Here is an 18,911-nt window from a genome sequence, read left to right on the forward strand (position 1 = left end):
AATCACAGAGGATGGGTAAGGTCCCAGGGAATGTAAAACAAAGTGTGGTGCTCATCTTTACAAAGGATGAAAGGTCAAAGCTGTGAGCCAGCCTGCCTTCATCTTCCACAGAATCATTTGAGCATAAAGAAATCAATCCTTCCCTAAGCACCTAAAGGGTAACAGGATCAGGAGTAGAAAATGTGTGAGTGGATCCCAGCACACACATTCCACATGTGAATTTGTGGTGAATTTGTGCCTCAAATCAGAACTGGCCCAAATGTCAGGCTACTCTAAGCACACCTCAGCAAAGCAGCATTCTTGAATGTGCAATCAGTAACTTCACAGCAAAAAGATGTAAGAGCCTTCCTGTTCTACTGAGCACTAATGAAAATTAAACTTAATTACGGTGTCTGTATTTGGGACCCACATTTTAAAAAAGACACTGAAATAGGGAAAAATTAATTCAGAGGAGAGGATAAAAATGAGAGATTAATGAGATGACATATGAAAATCACCAGGAGAATTGGACTTATCTTAAAAAAGATGAGGTAGAATTTCCAAATACACATGATTAACCAAAATAAAAATACAATAATTGCTGTTCATATTCATTAGGTACAGTGCAAAAGGCAATGGGTTTTAATTGCAGCAAGAAAATTGACTTTTTTTGCCTTCATCTCTATCTTAACTGCTACATACAGTTAGAAAATAGCACAGTGAACCAACCTCCAGAGTCACTGTGGGCTTTCAGAGACAGGCAGACAAACAGCCATCATTTGTTAGGTTACCCAAGATGTTCCTTAATATAATAAAAAGCTCTGCCAATACCTAAATTCTGCAGTGTGCAATGCAGAACTTGTGGCAACTGCACCAATTCACATCCTAACTCTGGTTTTCTAAAAAGAAAAGAAAATGCATATTTTGTATTGGAATTACTATTCTCTTCTAGCCAAGCTGCCAAACACAGCTCTTTTTATAAATATAGGTATGCTAGATGCATACATAGCAGATATTTCATATTGGTTGTGCTGTGAAGTTTTTCCTTTCTCTGGTAAGAGCAGAGTGCAGCTCAGACACTCATCAGTGCCACTTAACCTGTGTGCCAAGGGCTGCAGTGTGTGAGGGAGAGAGAATTCCAAATTCCCAACTGCTCTCAACACCTGCCTTCTGAATGACTCAAATCCATGGAGAACATCAATGCTTTTTAAGAATTTCTGCCATAATTAGAGACAATTTAATGCAACCCATTGTAATTTAAGAGTTAAAAATTATATGTTTTTATATATTTTTTATATTTCAATTTTTAAAATATTATATATTTTAATATTTTGTTTACCTATTTTCTTAGTTCCCTATAAAATATTAAATATATAATATATAATTTTTTTAATTTCCATTTAAAAATATTTTATATTTTTTTATTTTGTTTACCTGTTTTCTTAGTTTCCCCACCCAGCAATAGCAATAAGACAAGCTTTTCCAAAAAGCTGGGGTGGTCCCTTGTTGTAAGAGATTGGTAAATCAAGGGCTAAATGTTCTTTTGAGGCTTCTCCCTGTAAAGTTTCCTATTACTTCAAAAGCTAAGATAAAAATACAGCTGGGTATTAATGTCCCAAAATTATTATCTGTAGCAGAAATGAAGAGCCTAGGGAGAAAGTTCTACTAAATTGTGCATAAGTAACTGCAACTACATTCCTAGGAAAAATATGATCTGATACTAGATGTTTCTCCTTGGTATTATTATATTTTCTTTCATTACTTCATTGCATCATTCCTAAGTTTTAGGAAGATTTCAAAGAACCTGATGAGCTGAAATCTCAATTTGATGTAAAGTTAAATATTTCATGTTTATCTCTAAAAATTTCAGAAAATGACACTTGAAAGCAAGGGGTTTTTTTACCTCATTTCTCATAATGTCCTCAACTTGTGACATTTCATTTCACATCTGTGTCAGATTACATCCCCTACTCTGTCAACAGGTGAAAAAGAGCAGCTTTGGACAGGAGATTTAAAAAGGTCAAAAGAAGAATCTTGTTAACTTTCAAAGACATTAGTAAAAAAATACTAATTCTTATCAGAAAGATGTCATTGGGAAGAAAGAACTTGTATATTCATGTGTACTGCCAAGACCTTCACTGCATCACACTGAGCTCCTGTCAGACACATGGGTGATTAAATCACTGCCATTACTGATCCACATCTGTCAGAGCTGTTAGAAAAAATATCTGAGGTCTGTTTGCCTTAATTCCATGCTTAAGAGCATTTTAACACTCATCTTATCCTGAATGAAATAGGTTTACTGGCTTGACTTCAAAAATCCCTGTTCGCACTACTGCTCCACAAGCAGCCACAGCCAGCAGCATGTCACTGTCACCCTGCAGGCCAGCCACCACCAGGACAGAGCTGTGGCACACTCTGGAGAGCAGAAATGGCCTTAAAATGGTTTCATTTTAAAATGCAGCAGGAAACAGGGCTCAGAACTGCAGCAGGGACTGCCCTGTGCCAGCACCTCCCACAGGAGCCCTGGGACCCAAACTGAGCCCCCAGCACTGGGACAGGGACAGGGAGGGTGATGTATCACAGTGTGAGTGACCCAAACTGAGTCCCCAGCACTGGGACAGGGACAGGGACAGAGATGTGTCACTCCTGAGTGACCAAACTGAGCCCCCTCAGCACTGGGACAGGGACAAGGAGGGTGATGTGTCACTGCTGAGTGACCCAAACTGAGCCCTCAGCACTGGGACAGGGACAAGGACAAGGAGGGTGATGTGTCACAGTGTGAGTGACCCAGCAATGGGACAGGGACAGAGATGTGCTCAGCTGAGTGACCTGGAGCAGCTCAGACCATGCCAGTGCCAGAGCTCTCACTGCCAAGCATCATGACCAGGTACAAACTCACAGAATTGATGCTCAGGGGAGCTGCAGCACAGCTCCATGGTGCCAATGGCAATGAGGTGCTCTGCCTTGGACAATTATTTACTATGCAGCTCAGTAATCCTCTTTTGAAACTTTCTGGAAGTTAAAAGGAAGATGGAGAAGACCTCTGAGACAGCTGCATACAGGAGTAAGTAAAAGGCTCAGAAAGTCAAGAGGATACAACTCACTTCTGAATGATATCTCTGTCTGTCTTAAACATCTGAAGGAAAATGTGCATCCAGTTACTGTGAGAAGGTGTCAGAATGATGATAAACAATCAGTTACAAGTCAAAAAGTCAGAAATGAGTGGCCCAGAAAGCTTTTCTACAGAGCTCTGTACATCTGCTAACTCAATTTGCAGAAAAGAAACATCCTGCTGCACAGTTCAGAGCTTATGAATAAGCAACTATATATAACTGAAAAAAAATCTTGTGTCATGCAATAAAGGTGGGCAGTTCACAGGCTGTGAAGGTACAGACTCTCTTTGTCCTGCCTGGCACCATCTCTTCCCTCTCCACTTGAACATATGAGCATTTTTCTTCACTGGTCTGCAGTCAGAAACATGATGTATCACAGAATTCTCATTCTGCAAACAGACTCCACCCATAACAGAAGACAACATTTAGCTCTGCATCAAAAGGCACTTGCACATTATTAAAAAACAAAGGAATTGCAAAGATTTGCATGGGAGTAGGTTAATTTGAGGACAGCAATTTCAAGGGAGTTCTCTTTTAACATGAGTCAAAGATGAGAGTCCATGTTTTGTCTGGTTGTACCGAACACAGAATGTGTTTCCACAACTTACAGTCCTGTATTGCTGTTCTGGCTCCAAGAGCAGAGCACCAAAGCATCTCACCCATGTCCCATCTATTGGACAAATGCTTTTTACATAATCTCACACTCCATCTCAGTGTGACTAATCAGAGAGAGGTTAAATTGGGGAAAGGTAAAAATGGAGCACAGTGCAATAAACTGGGTGTGATTCATTATTCATGGAGTCCAGTGTGCAGTCCCCATGGACACCCAGCACCACGTGCCAGCACAGCACATGCACTGCAGACCCAAAGATTGCATTTCTAACTGCTGAAGAGAGAGAATTTTAAGGGCATTTCAAAATGCAAAGTGGATGTTCTTTTTATGCACAGAAACATCCACTCCATCCCAGAAGCTGATTTAGCTTAGCATGAGTGACAACCTGGTGCAAGGAGTTGCTCAGAGATCACCTTTGTCTCATCAGGATGTTGAGAACCCCCATTTACAAAAACTGTGCATCTTCATCACATTTGCAGAATTACAGACCAACAAACTATGGGGTGAGACTTCTCCCACAGCACGAAGCAAGGAGCCTTTCCTGTGAGTTTATCATGCAGGTTCTGCCAATTATTAAAAGCAAGCCGTGACAGGTAAAAGCAGGAAGAGAATGCCTGGGGAACAGAGATTTGTGTAAAGGTTAGAGGCAGCACGGGCAATATTGGTTGCAAAAGCAATCAGGCAAAGACAAACACAAAAAAGGACAATTAAGTCTAACTACACACGACATACTACATGACATGGATGAAGACTTCAACAATACAACATTTTCACAGTGCAATAGCCATGGATACATCATGTGCATACCACCACAGGAATATGGAACTGAGTATCAACACAACAAAGGCATATCACAGTAAAAAACACCTCCTAAACAATCTCCCAGTCTACTTTTTGAGAAACAGATATCTTATTCACATTTTTTAAATTTTATTTTACTACTTTTCCTGCTTTCTGAACTAACTCTATTGCTCTTACTGCAGCTGGTTTTTACTGACTACATACATCCAGCCTGTGCAGAGGAGGACAGAGAGCATATCTGTTTTGCTATGTAACCATTTAGCTAAAACACAGTAATAGCACAGGTAATGAAAGTCTGAGTGGCTGGCAAGTTCCTGGGTTTTCTTGTTTCCTATTTTGCTCTTAGAAAATAAGAATCTGAACCTATGCTTCAGCCTTCTAATGCAAGTTTTCACTTTGGAGGGTTATAAAATAGCAATAGGCAGAGGTGATGACAGGAAAGATGGGATTAACAGAAGGAAAGAAAAGATGTTGCCAAATGGAAAGATAAGAAAAGAGAAAGGAAGCTGCCCATTTTACACATGACAGCAGCAAGTCAGCCAGCAAGTAACAGCTGCCACTCAGCAATACTTTTGTCTCCTTGAAGGAGATTTGGGCTAGCAGCTGCCACGAGGAAAAAGAAGTTTAGTTACTTTACAACTGTATTTACTGGTTCCTTTCTTCTGTTTTCATTAAATACACAACTTAAAACTAGTATCACCAGCACTCACTGATCTGGAGCCTCTCAATGCTCTCAACTTTAACACTGATTTCTGCATATCCCAGTCATCATCTTCCAGCAGCAAAACATCCCAGAGAGCTACAGAACTATAAGGACACATTTAAATAGAATGTATTCAAAATATGTCTGCCCTCACAGCTTCACCTGTTTACAGATAAATGTTTCAAGATCAGAACCCCAGGATTTTCATGAAAAGATGTTTGGCTGTACAGCAATTCTCTCCAGCTTGTAATGAGATTATTTGCTGCTCTAGAAGGCACCAAACCAACAAGCCCACCAAAACCCAAACCCACAAAAGCCACAAAATTAATAGAATAAGTAGAGTTCAGAAGGAACTGCAAGTGTTCATCTAGTCCATTCCTTTTTCATCAGGATAAATTATATCTCCATCATGCCTGGCAGACAGCTGCATTGCCACTTTTTAATGACTTCCAGGGCTAAAATATTGCAGGGTTACACAAAACCAGAATTTCTTAAGACTACTCTAACAGAGTTTTCTAATGTTCAGAATGAAAAGGCAATTTAAGTGCAATATCATCTGTTCTGTCTCCCATGAACACAGATATCCTGGGGTTTTGCTTCTAACTCTTTGTACAGCTTCCAACACTATCTAGGTTACTCTGCTGTCATGTCTCCCCTGAGTCTTCTCCTCTGCAGACAAAGCATCCCAATTCCTTCTCTCTTTCCTCACAGGTCATGTTTCCTCAAAGCACAGAACACAGAAATGGTCAAAAAAGGTCTCTAAGGTCAGTAATGATCCCAAATAGCATCTTGTTTGTGGTAATATATGAAAAGTGTGTAAAACTGTACAATACCCTTACTTTACTTATGCCATCTATGATCAACAAGATCAATGCAAGAGTAAATAAGAGTATTGTCGAGCCTCAGAAATAATAAATACCTAGGCTGAATTTTGATCAATTTATTTCTTCCTGAATAACAATATAGACTGCTTCATTTCTGTCAGAATGGTTAAAAAATAATCTGAAGAGTAGTCAAATGATGAGTATTTTCTTGCTATTTTTAGGAATGGTACAATGGAAATGCTGGCGCCAGCTTTCTTCAGTGATGTGATTATGTGTAAGATGTCAAGAGCATTTTACTTCAAAAGTCTGTATTTTAATACAAGTAAAATGCAAATGCATGCAGAAGAGCAGAGTATATGTAATAATATAAAAGTGGAAGACTTCTGAGCCTGTTAGCTCAGCCTGTTAGCTCTTCCATCTGTAACAGCCCCAAGGCAAATATTTCAGTTTCCTGGGGTTCTTCAATATGCTGGATCCAGGCTTTAGTTGTGCCAGCAACTCACAAAACATTCGGAATGCTGCAGAACTCTGCAATTCTCCTTGTCACGGTTACACACAGCCTGCCTGAAGATCACCCAAACTCTGCCTCTCCCAGCAGCTGCCATTTGGAATTGCTTTGCCAGCACAAAGCTCAGTCCCAGCTAGGCTCAGCTTGCAGATCCAGGCTCTGCTCCCCCAGCCCTGGCAGAGGCAGATGTTGCTGCACTGGCACCTTCAGGCTTGGCTCAGCAGCCATGGCTGCCACAGCCACAATGTCTCACTGCAGAGGAGGCTCCAGCCACACACACTGGGTGTTTATTTAGCTTATGGCTCTCCTGGGAGCCTGAGACACTCTTCAGGACCAAACAGATGCAGTCCTAGGCAGAAATGCTCCCCACAGGGAATATTACTTAAGAAATATTTAAATATTTGCTCCCTTCTCTGCTGTTTTGTCAAAAGACATCAAAAAGCCAATAAAAGAGCCTGATCACTGCATAACCCATTGACACCTCCACACTACAAATGATCTCAAAACAGGCTAATGAATTACTCCCAAGTGAAATGCAAGCAGTAACAAAACAAACATTTCTCTGTTCAATATAATGAGAGAAATAAAAGAGCTGCTGTCGGTTGCACCAAGAATTGTTGAGGAAAAGAAATAAACTCACCCTGAAAAAATTTCAGACTAGGAACATTTGTTTCAAAACTGTGTAAACAAAGTTATTTACAATTTCCATTCTTCAGAAAATGACAATAGGAAGCAGCCCACCCTCCAGAAATAAATTCATATCAAGCAGAGCATTTCTGTGGGGCCTGGCACATTCTACCAACACTAAGCTAAACACTGTAGGTATTTTACTCCTTGAGTGCTGATACTCATAGATCCAGATGGATAAACAAATAGCTGGAAGAGTAGAATCAGAATCAAATTCCTAGCCAAATAATAAACTCAGGTTACTTAAATTGTAACTTAATTTCTATTATATATGCAATTGCAAAATCTTCATTAACACTATGACACCAACCCCCTTCTTCTTACATTTATAAGCCAATTATTTTTTCTATCACTTTATATTCTACAAAGATGAGCTGCTAACCAGTCATTGTAAATGATAAAGAAAAATTAAAAGATGAAATCTACTGGACTGTCATGCAAATCACTTCGTGCTGAATCACAATATATTTAAAATAGTTGCCACCTGCCTCCTTCAAGAAATTGCAATACAGGTTTGTGCTGTCTTTTTACCAATTTGTCTTGTTGGAACCAGTTTGAATTTTCACCATTCATTTCACACAGGCCAAAACAGTGTCCAGTCTTCTAAAGACTGAACCCACATCTTTCCTAAAGAGCTCTGAAGAAAAAAAATCACTGAAAATTCAGTGAGCTCATACTCCTCCTACCAACACAGCTGTTTTGACTAAGTGACAGGTACCAGCGGTGGCAGGTGACAACTTTGATTTTCGTATTTAAAGCTCTGACTGTACATTGATTCTATTTAAGGCACTGAATATATAAAAAAATAATGAGCTTCAATATTGCCCGTGATACCACAGACCCCTCACCCTCCTTGAGCAGTGTGCTGGAACTGCTCAAGCCCCCCATGCAGAGCTGAGAGCACCTCCCTGCTGCAGAAGTGAGAACAGGACTGTACCGTCCGGCGGTGCCTGCTGACGGGGTTTTTTACATTTGACGTAATCGTGGTCAACTGGAGTGGCTGTGTAAGGTGGGGATGTCAGACCTGGGCCCGAGGACGAGGGGAGGGAAGTCCCAGGGCCTGGCACTGTTCCAGCTGAGGAGTGGGAGTCTTCATCTACCAAGCAAGGCTTTTCTCTGGCAGGGCGACAAGAAAGGAGAAGTGTTACTGAGATATTTGATGAAAAATCCCTTGTTGCTCCTGGGAAGCTGGGAAGCTTCAGCTTCTCCCTGTTTTGCTGCTTTAGAATGTGATTTGGAGAATTGTTTATTCTAGTATGTGAAATGTTTTCACTTAATGATTAATCCTAGTCTAGCTGTGTCAGACTTTCTGGTCAGTCACAGGTTTTTATTATTTATTATTTTCTAGCTTTCTGTCTGTATCCTTTTTCTATAGTTTAGTATAGTTTTAGTATAGCATAATATAATATAATATAATATAACATAATAAAATATAATATAATATAATATAACATAACATAATGTAATATAATGTAAAATAATATACCATAATATAATGTAATATAATGTAATATAGTATAGTATAGTATAGTATAATATAGTATAATATAGTATAATATAGTATAATATAGTATAGTATGATATATGATATATGATATAATATAATATAATGTAATGTAATGTAATATGTAATATAATGTAATATAATGTAATATAATGTAATATAATGTAATATGTAATATAGTATAGTATAATATAGTATAGTATAATATAGTATAATATAGTATAGTATGATATATGATATGATATAATATGATATAATATAATATAATATGATAATATAATATAATATAATATAATATAATATAATATAATATAATAACATATAATAACATATCAGCCTTCTGAAAGCTTAGAGTCAATTCTCATCTCTCACTTCATCCTGGGGCCCACAACACCATATTTATATACATGTTCTTACAGCATTTCCAACACAGCAATTAAATCTCACTGACAAATTCTAAATAAAGGATTTTTAGTACAAGTTATTTCCTCCCTGTAGTGGTTTTGGTTTGTTAATTTAAGATTTTTTAACTAATGTATTGATTAGTGTGGTGGGTTTTAGTGTTGGTGAATCATTTATGTATTTATTTCTTGTTGTGAAGTAGGAAGATAGGATTAGGAGAAAGGTAAAGTAGGTTTAAAACTTTAAAGCTTTTAAACCTACTTTTAAACCTAAAAGTAGGTTTAAAACTTTAAAAGGGTTATAAAGAAAGTTTTATTAACAGTAATTAAAAGAAAAAAAAAAGTAGTAAGAATTAAAATAATTTTTTAGAACACTTTTTTCATAACTTTTTATCTTATTGACAATGTAAAGAAATGAAATTGAAAATTTTTAGCTAGTTTATTCCTTTTAATTTTTTTTTTTAGTTTATTTAGGGAGAGAAGTTTTTTTTGTTAACGTTACAGAGATTTTTTTTAATAAGAGGAAAAAATAGTTTTTTGTGGTTCTCAATTTTTCACTAACAGCTGACTGGGGACATTTGTAATTATGAAGTTTCTCCACCATGACATTCCCTTATCACTGGTCAATAGCAAACTCTTATTTATTTTGCAGTTGTTAATGAGAAAAATTGTAAGGACTAAAATCTCTCATCCTATAAGTGACCATAATTTGAATTTGCATTTTTTAACTGTTGATTTAAAAAAATCAAATTTTTGAATAAATAAAAACAGTGGCTTCAAAATGGATCACAAGATCAGAATTCTTCTGTCTTCTTCCCTTCCCATTTCCTCTGTGCCACTTATTGAGATGTCAGAGTAGCATTTAATCTTATTCATGGTTCTTGAAAACTGCTAACATTAATGAAAATTTTATTCACTTTGTTTTTATTTTATTCAGCTTCATTTTAATAGTTTGTATCAGCATTCATTCAGAGGATATTGCTGGAAACTAGCACTCACTTTTCTGCAACTTTTGGGGTGTTCTTCTCCTCACCCCTGGCAAAGGGTCCCTCAGAAGCTTCTTTCATAAAACTAACAAGTACCTCTGCATCTACTCCAGAGTCTGGCTTCCCCACAAGTTTCAAAATAGAAGCATGAAGTCGAAAATATACCTAAAAAACACCAAAGTCCATTTGGTCAGTAAAGAATTTGTAGCTCTGTAACCTATTACAAATAGTCTTTTCTCCATAGAATCTGCAGGAGTTAGTTGAGACAGCTACTTGACACCTAAACTTACCTGAATTGAACTTTCCCTGCCTTTGAAAGTTGCTCTTAAATAACAAAATCTGAAAACTGTGCAAATTTTATAACCATAACCTATGGAACACAACAAAGAAAGCAGAACTGGCCTCGTTAGAGCAAGTGATGACTGGGTATGTTCTAGGGCTTTTAGCAGACAACACAGTGGAAGCAAAGCTCCCACTCCTGCATGAACCTGTGCTTCCACAGGTATGAGATGCCTGTAAATCCTATCAATGTCTGATTTTTAGAACAAACAATGAACTGTGTGCAGCAAAATTTAGAAGTGGAATTGCTACCCACCTGCCCTAACTGCCCTTGAAATGAAAGCAGCCTAAATAAAGGCTCCATTTCACTCTCCAGAGCACCATCTACATGTGCCTAAAACCTGTAGAGAACATAACAGAGGGGTCTCCTCAAGCCAGGTCTTATGAGCTCTTGGAGATCCATATCACACCCAAGATAGCTCAGCTACCTCAGATGGCATAAAGTCAGCAGGATGGCTTCTGTGGCAGTGTTGGAAACAGAAGAGTTTTATTAAAAGGCAAAATAACAAAGCTCTTGACAGAGAAACACCCGAGCCAGGGGCACGAGGCTCTTGCTCCTGGTAGAACACCTCACAAAAGTGATTATTTCCTTTGTTCTTTTTCTAGCAAGTTGCTTAGACTGGACTTTTTGCCTTCTGTCCAATTGGCTATCCTTAAGTTTGAGGTGAAGTCCCCAAGGTCCCTTGAGGTGTCTTCTTAGCTAACTGATAAGAGAAACATCTGGGCTTCTTTCCATTTTAAGGAGACAAAGGATCATTTTGTCACTCCATCAACAGGGGGCACATTCCTACAAGAACAAGGCTTCCAGCTGCACATCCAACATCCCTTTACCTCCAAGAATTCCAGTTACACATTCAACATTCCCTTACCTCCAAGGCTTCCACCTGCACATCCAACATCCCTTTACCTCCAAAAATTCCAGCCTACACATCCAACATTCCCTTACCTCCAAGGCTTTGAGCTGCACATCCAACATCCCTTTACCTCCAAGGCTTCCAGCTACACATCCAACATCCCTTTACCTCCAAGAATTCCAGCTACACATCCAACATCCCTTTACCTCCAAGGCTTCCAGCTACACATCCAACATCCCTTTACCTCCAAGGCTTCCTGCTACACATTCAACATTCCCTTACCTCCAAAAATTCCAGCCTACACATTCAACATTCCCCTACCTCCAAGAATTCCAGCTACACATCCAACATCCCTTTACCTCCAAGGCTTTGAGCTACACATCCAACATTCCCTTACCTCCAAGGCTTCCAGTTACACATCCAACATCCCTTTACCTCCAAGGCTTCCAGTTACACATCCAACATCCCTTTACCTCCAAGGATTTGAGCTACACATTCAACATTCCCCTTACCTCCAAGAACTCCAGCTACACATCCAACATTCCCTTACCTCCAAGGCTTTGAGCTGCACATCCAACATCCCTTTACCTCCAAGGCTTCCTGCTACACATTCAACATTCCCTTACCTCCAAAAATTCCAGCCTACACATTCAACATTCCCTTACCTCCAAAAATTCCAGCCTACACATTCAACATTCCCCTACCTCCAAGAATTCCAGCTACACATCCAACATTCCCTTACCTCCAAGAACTCCAGCTCACATTCAACATTCCCTTACCTCCAAGGCTTTGAGCCACACATTCAACATTCCCTTGCCTCCAAGAATTCCAGCCACACATTCAACATTCCCTTGCCTCCAAGAATTCCAACTACACATCCAACATTTCCTTACCTCCAAGGCTTCCAGCTGCACATCCAACATCCCTTTACCTCCAAGAATTCCAGCTACACATCCAACATCCGTTTACCTCCAAGAATTCCAGCTACACATCCAACATTCCCTTTACCTCCAAGGCTTTGAGCTACACATTCAACATTCCCTTACCTCCAAGAACTCCAGCTACACATCCAACATTCCCTTACCTCCAAGGCTTTGAGCCACACATTCAACATTCCCTTTACCTCCAAGAATTCCAGCTACACATCCAACATTCCCTTGCCTCCAAGAATTCCAGCTACACATTCAACATTCCCTTACCTCCAAAGAATTCTCAACATTCCCTTTACCTCCAAGGCTTCCAGCTGCACATCCAACATTCCCTTACCTCCAAGAATTCCAGCTACACATTCAACATCCCTTTACCTCCAAGAATTCCAGCTACACATCCAACATTTCCTTACCTCCAAGGCTTCCAGCTGCACATCCAACATCCCTTTACCTCCAAGAATTCCAGCTACACATCCAACATTCCCTTACCTCCAAGAACTCCAGCTCACATCCAACATTCCCTTACCTCCAAGGCTTCCATGGCCAGTTCTGGGGGGTTGTGGTAGTGAATCTTCTTAGGGTAGCGAGCAGCCTCCTCGTGCAGGTAGTGCCCTGCCTGTTTGTAGTGCAGCAGGTACACCACAGGAGGCTGCTTCTGTTTCTCAGCTATCTTGCCCAGCATGTAGTGGATGAGCCACTCCTCCTCGTCGCCGTCGCCCTCGCAGCGCGCCGCCGAGGTGAAGCACAGCTTGGCTGTCTCCAGCATGCTGTCCCTGCGCTCCTCCATCTGCACAGGGCACAACAAAGCTCACTGCAGCTCCCCTGGCCAAGCCCAAAAACAAACACCCTGCTGCCCGTGCAAAAGCGTGTGAGCGTGGTACAGCTTCTCAACATTTTCAACATAAGTGATGTAGAAGTAGCAAATACATCCCAAGTGGTGAAATGCACCCAAACCGCCCAAAAAATGGGTTTGTGGAGAGGCTTTTGTTCACTCCAGTGACTGCTGGCACAACTAACCAGAACAAAACAGTAACACAGAAAAAACATTCATATTTATATTTATAGAAATATATAGAGGAGTCTCCTCAAGCCAGGTCTTATGAGGTCTTGGAGATCTATATCACACCCAAGATAGCTCAGCTACCTCAGATGGCTGAGGTAACAACCCAATATTCATGTCTACAGAAATTCCACCACTTTTTCACAGTAGTAGAATTTTTTTGGTAATTTTTTAGTGTTTTTTCTTTTTTTTTTTATTATCTTAACTCTTCAAAGAAAAAAATTATTTGCTTTGTTCTGCAACTGAAGTCTGCTAAAGTCACTATGGACCACTCTCATTTGTGAAGAAAAGTATTTCATCTTGCTTGCAATGTATCTAATTTTGAGATGAATATTCTCCCCACCCCACCCTGTCAAAAAAAAAAAAATTAAAACCAGCAGCATAAATTAAAGCTAAATTCCAATAAATTCATGTAAAAAAAAGTAGGTCAAAAGATGCATTAATGTAATTTTCTCTCTTTGAAAATCAAGTTTATAAATTTAAGCTGTGTGGCTATAACCAAGAACTAAAACATAACCTTTCCTTTTCTAAACATTCTGTAAGAAGAGAATAATAAGGTTTTTATGTATGAGAAATACATTCCTAAAGAGATATATCTGTGGAAGTGAGATGAAATTGTTTCAATTTATCTTTTATTATAATAGAGCTTTTCTTACTAAATTATGCATTTTTAATATATTCACTTGAAAAAAAATGAAGATTTAAGTAGTCCTAAATAAACATTCTCATTTAATCCTCAACTTCAGATGGCTGCTCTGTATTGCTCCTTTTATCTGATACTGTGAAGTAATTCCAGCACTATCCCTGAAATTCTTCAACAATTCCCTCATTGCCAAGGGGCTGCAAGACCATAAGACCAAACTTCTGATAGGGCAAAGACATAAAATGTGATAATTTCATTTTCTGAGGAGTTCATTTCGGAGCTGTTGGATGCAATAACCCTCCAGAAGAAAACTCTGTTGTTGACTGGCATTTCCAACCTACTCTTTAATAAACGATTTGTTCCCTTTAAACACAGGCTGACATCAGCTTTGTTCTCAGGCAAGAAGTGCCTGTGGAAGTGCAGTGTTAGTGCAGTGCTGAGGCAGCTCAGATGGACACTCACCACCTCCTGCAAATCTCCCAGAAGCAAAGGCTGCTCCCAGCACTGATCTCTGTAGCTCAAACACTGAAAGTTTTACAAATTACAGCAGAGAAGCAGCACTTCCTTTTTTTCATTGTGCTTCCAGCTGCAGACTAGGTAACATTTGGAAGTCAGAATAGCTAAATCAGAAATGGAGTTCACTGGTCCAAAAAGACAAAACATTTTCCCAAGCAACTCTTATCAGTGTCAGAGTGTATTTATAATTGTTGATTTTTGTTTAGCAATAAACTTCTTAATAATGTTTTTCACCTCCCTTATGGAGAAAGAGATAATGAATTCATAACAATGTTTTCAATGGAAATTCTACCAATCTTTTCACTTTGATCTTTTGTTTAGGTAAATGGCCCAAAACCACAGAAAAGGGGAGAATTCTTTAGATGTAAGAGATGACATGTGGATACAGATATCAGAGTAATTTCTGATCTCTTCACTATTTCAATATGTATGCATTTCACCTTTTCCTGGAAACATTGTGTGACATTTACAGAAAGGAAAGGTAAATATAATTCCCCTTTCCAGAAGGTTACAATAATTTTGTGTCACCTTCAAAAGATAATTCAAAGATTAGGTTCAAACTGATTTTACATAGGAAAAAGAAAGGAAAAAACCCACCTCCAAATGCTGCTTGACCATATTACATGAATATTGGAATTTCCAACATTTCTAAGTAACCAGATAGTCTCATATGTAGAATACAGCATATAAATACTTAATTTAAAAATTTCCTATGTTAGAAAACTGTCCCAGATTTCTAACAAGGCAAGGTGTGTATTCTATTTGCCATCTGTTAGAGGTATGGCAGTTATCTTCTGTTCATTGGGCAGTTTCCTTTGTCTCTTCCACACCCACTCCTCCCTCAGGGGAGACACCTGCTGATAACAGCTATTGAATGTCCCTGCATGGCTGATAAGAACTACAGCATCCCATTGGGAGATGTGAGCTCAGAGGGAGGAGCCAAGCATTCCTACCTGGATATAATCTGGAGATTCTGGAACACCAGCCAAGCATTCCTACCTGGATATAATCTGGAGATTCTGGAACACCAGCACAGCTTCTGCACTGGATTCCCCAGAGGAACAGCAGCTGCCTCTTCTTGTACTGGATCTTCAGAGGCAGAGACTGCACCTTTCTCCAGGATCCCTGCTCCAGCAGAACCAGCCCTGACACTGCAGGAGGGCTGAGCCACAATCCCAATGGGACTGCTGCCAACAGCCTGACCCACAGGGTGTCAGGTTGGGTTCTGACTCTGGCAGTGTTGTTTTGGTTTACTCCATTGTTATTCCTGCTCCCATATTTTTGCCTGAGAGCCCCTTAATTTCAAATTTTTAACAATTCAGAGGGAGAGGGTTTTCATTTTTCCATTTCAGGGGAGGCTCCTGCTTTCCTTAGTGGACACCTGTCTTTTCAAACCGAGACAAAAACCTAATTTTAAGTATTTAAAATTTTATACTCTCTGTGTTAGATCCCACCTGCTTGACCACTTCAGGGGGAAGCTCCGTTTTCCACTGCTTGAGCTGCCGGGACGCGAAGGAGTGCAGGGCATAGGAGATGGTGCCGTACTCAATCCACAGGGACAGGTTGGAGCTGTCGATCTCCAGGGCCCGTTTGAAGCAGTTCAGCACAGGGGTGGAGTGCTTCCAGATGGGGCCATCACTCTTCAGCTCGTTGGAGTTCAGCTTGTCCTGAATGCGGCTCGCTCGAGCCAGAGCCATCCCAGCCCAGGAGTCAAACCTGTGCAGGCAGGAACACAACCCATGGTTGGAAAAGGTGAAAGTTTGACAAGAAAGTTTCACAGATATGTGTGCTTGGCAGAGAGCTCTGAATGTAAAACCTGAGAATGGAAGAGAGGTGGAAGCAAGTTTTGATATAGAAGAACAACAGATGTCTAAATTGAGAATTGCTGAGCCAGTCGTTACTGGACAACTAAGAAAGCAAAGGTTAAGTTGAGTTGGAAGGGGGTTTTAGGACTAGAGCAAAGGATATGTTGACCACAAACAAAAAAGTGTTTTTACCAAGCAGAAATAGGTCTTAGGAAAAGCAGAAAGATACCACAGGCAAACAAACATGCCAATGTGGCAAGTAGAAAAAAGGTCTAAGAACTTTCCACTGCAAGAAAACTGAAAAACAACTTTAAGCTTAAACTGTAACATACTAACTCAGGTGATTGGAAGTAATGACCATAATATGGTAAATATAGCAGTTATGATAGGCTATAGGTAATAGTAAAGGTATTGTATATGATGCTGATTGGTTGTTATGTATTAAGATAGTCAGCAAAGAGAAATATACAGTGCATTGTAACCAGAACTAAAGGGGCTTCAGGCTTGCCTAGAGCTGTAGCTGGCAGCTCTGTCACCCATGACCCAGACTGCTGTAAAACAACTTCTTTACAATGAACAGCATTTTCAAGAGCTGCCTGGAGTCCCACATCTCTCATCTCAGGCTCTTAAACCCATGAACAAACTCCCCCCTGAACATTTCACTACACATAGACAAGATTTGTCTTCTTGTATCTACAACTTTTTCCTCTTTCTATCACACAAAACAGATTTCTGCACTTCCTCCTCTCCTCAGAGCAGAACACAAGCTGTACAGCCTAAATCATATTGATTTTCCTTAAGTGGTTTCCTAACAAAGCACTGCCCCCAGTAACTGTCACACATGGAAAACAGATTAAAAACCCAGGTTTATTTGCCTTGCAAAGCCAGTATATCCATATTTCTAATGGCAGCACTCCCACTGTTTTTTTCTCAGTAACCATGAAGCACTGTCAAAATGCTGTCACCCTGCAGGCCAGCAGACATTGTGACACCTTGTGCTGTTGGACTCAACTGTGAATAATCATCATCATTTCCCAGCATAAAAATCATAAAGCCAAAATTGCATCCAAGTAGGAAAATCCTGATGAACTACAACTGTAATTTCTGCCTGAAGGACTGTTGAGGGTCCTGCCCTGTGTTTGCTAACAACACAGTCTGAAGGGTGGTTTCCAACCTCACTTTAACACCAGGGTTCCTCTGCTCTGGGCTTTTTCAATTTTACCATGATTTTAACACCAAGGCAACCACCATAATGTTCTCAGTTTTTTGCCTGCAATTTCTTCTGATTCCAACTGAAAACCCATTTCTAGGTCAAGTGACCTCAACAGTCAGATTCCTGAGGGGAATGGAGCAGGAACTGTAGTACAGACAAGTACCAACTACATTGACTGGGGTAAAAATACTATGTTATACATAAGGCATCTTCTGAGTGCAAAAAAATGCCACATATTAAAGTAAAAATGCATTCCATTCATTTATTTTTGATTTTAAGTTTTAGAACATCAAAACTGCAGAAAAATGGGTAGGGGGTGATAATGGTAATTTCTTCATCTGCCTTTAAACAGAAGTTTTAGCCATTTGCTAGTCACAAGTCCCAGACTAGAAGATGCAATAACATTAAACTACAGCTATTTCCTCTGAAGATTTCACATCTAAAATTGCTCTGTGCCTTCACCTTCCCTTTTGTCTCTGTTACGTGACTGGATTTAGAAACAATTTTCTTGTCTCAAATCTATCAAATTAGGGTTTTTGTCACTGACCCTGATCTATCAACTTCAAGGAGAATTAAAATGATAACACCTAATATGCAAACTCTATATTTAATCAGTAAATTTAAAGGTTACTTGGTTTAATTTAGAAGACTGATATACAGAACATGCTTTATTTTTAAGATGAGAGAGCTTAATCTTGATGGTATTTCAGTGAGTTGTAAATTATCAAGAAACAAGGTGGTTTTGTTTAAATATCACTTAAATACTTTATTTGTATTCTCTGTGTGGTTCTCTAGCACCAAAATCAACACTTTTAGGAAGAGGTCAGCCTAAGCAATTAATGCACTAAAGGATGCCATTTGAGCTATAGTTACCTATCAAATGATATTTTTCACTCCTTATCATGCATGAACATGCCAAAACAAAGAACAAAAGGTACAAACAGTTCATTCTTCACAGTTATTACTTATTTCAATTTAGCTTCCCCCCTCCTCCTTTCTTTTTTTGGTTTTAATTTCAAAGCAATCATATATTTCACCCTATGTTTTGGGTTTTGTTTTCTCTGTTGGGCTGTTTTAGAGATGCCCTTAAATTATACAATGGACATGTGATAATGGATTGCAGGTGGGGCTTTTGGCTGTTTGGGATTTTTTATCATTCCTGAAACCAGTTGTCTGCTTTTCAGTGCTGAAAGAAGTGAGAAGAATGAAGGACATGCAGCAGGATTCCAAAATACTGACCTGTTTGGACAAATACAAATGTCGTGCATGTAAAATTTAATGGCCTTGGACTGTTCTTTGTTCTTGAAATGATAATCTGCCAGGAGATAATAGAGCTCAGTCACCACTGGTGGGGAATAGTCTGCACCCTCAGGGAGAGATGGTGCCTGAAAATCAGAAAGGCAAAGGTTCATAAAAATGAGCATTTGCTT

The 18,911-nt window shown here is 39.4% G+C and overlaps 2 protein-coding genes across 2 annotated transcripts in view; one reads left to right on the forward strand and one right to left on the reverse strand.

Moving 5' to 3' along the window:
• The window catches only part of KLHL22 (kelch like family member 22), a 303,656-nt gene that overhangs the window by 160,543 nt on the left and 124,202 nt on the right, over positions 1–18,911 (forward strand). The window lies entirely within an intron of this gene.
• Positions 1–18,911, reverse strand: part of CABIN1 (calcineurin binding protein 1) — a 116,572-nt gene that overhangs the window by 74,465 nt on the left and 23,196 nt on the right. Inside the window, exons 23-27 of the mRNA XM_071445630.1 lie at positions 18,721–18,866; positions 15,918–16,179; positions 12,771–13,031; positions 10,136–10,287; positions 8,169–8,347 (exon numbers count right to left, since the gene is read on the reverse strand). Of these exons, the coding sequence (XP_071301731.1) occupies positions 8,169–8,347; positions 10,136–10,287; positions 12,771–13,031; positions 15,918–16,179; positions 18,721–18,866 (1,000 nt within the window). The remainder of the gene's footprint in view (positions 1–8,168; positions 8,348–10,135; positions 10,288–12,770; positions 13,032–15,917; positions 16,180–18,720; positions 18,867–18,911) is intronic.

Source organism: Agelaius tricolor, unplaced genomic scaffold (genome assembly GCF_023055355.1).
Source record: "Agelaius tricolor isolate 1412-34295 unplaced genomic scaffold, bAgeTri1.0.p SCAF_20, whole genome shotgun sequence".
NCBI lineage: Eukaryota > Metazoa > Chordata > Aves > Passeriformes > Icteridae > Agelaius > Agelaius tricolor.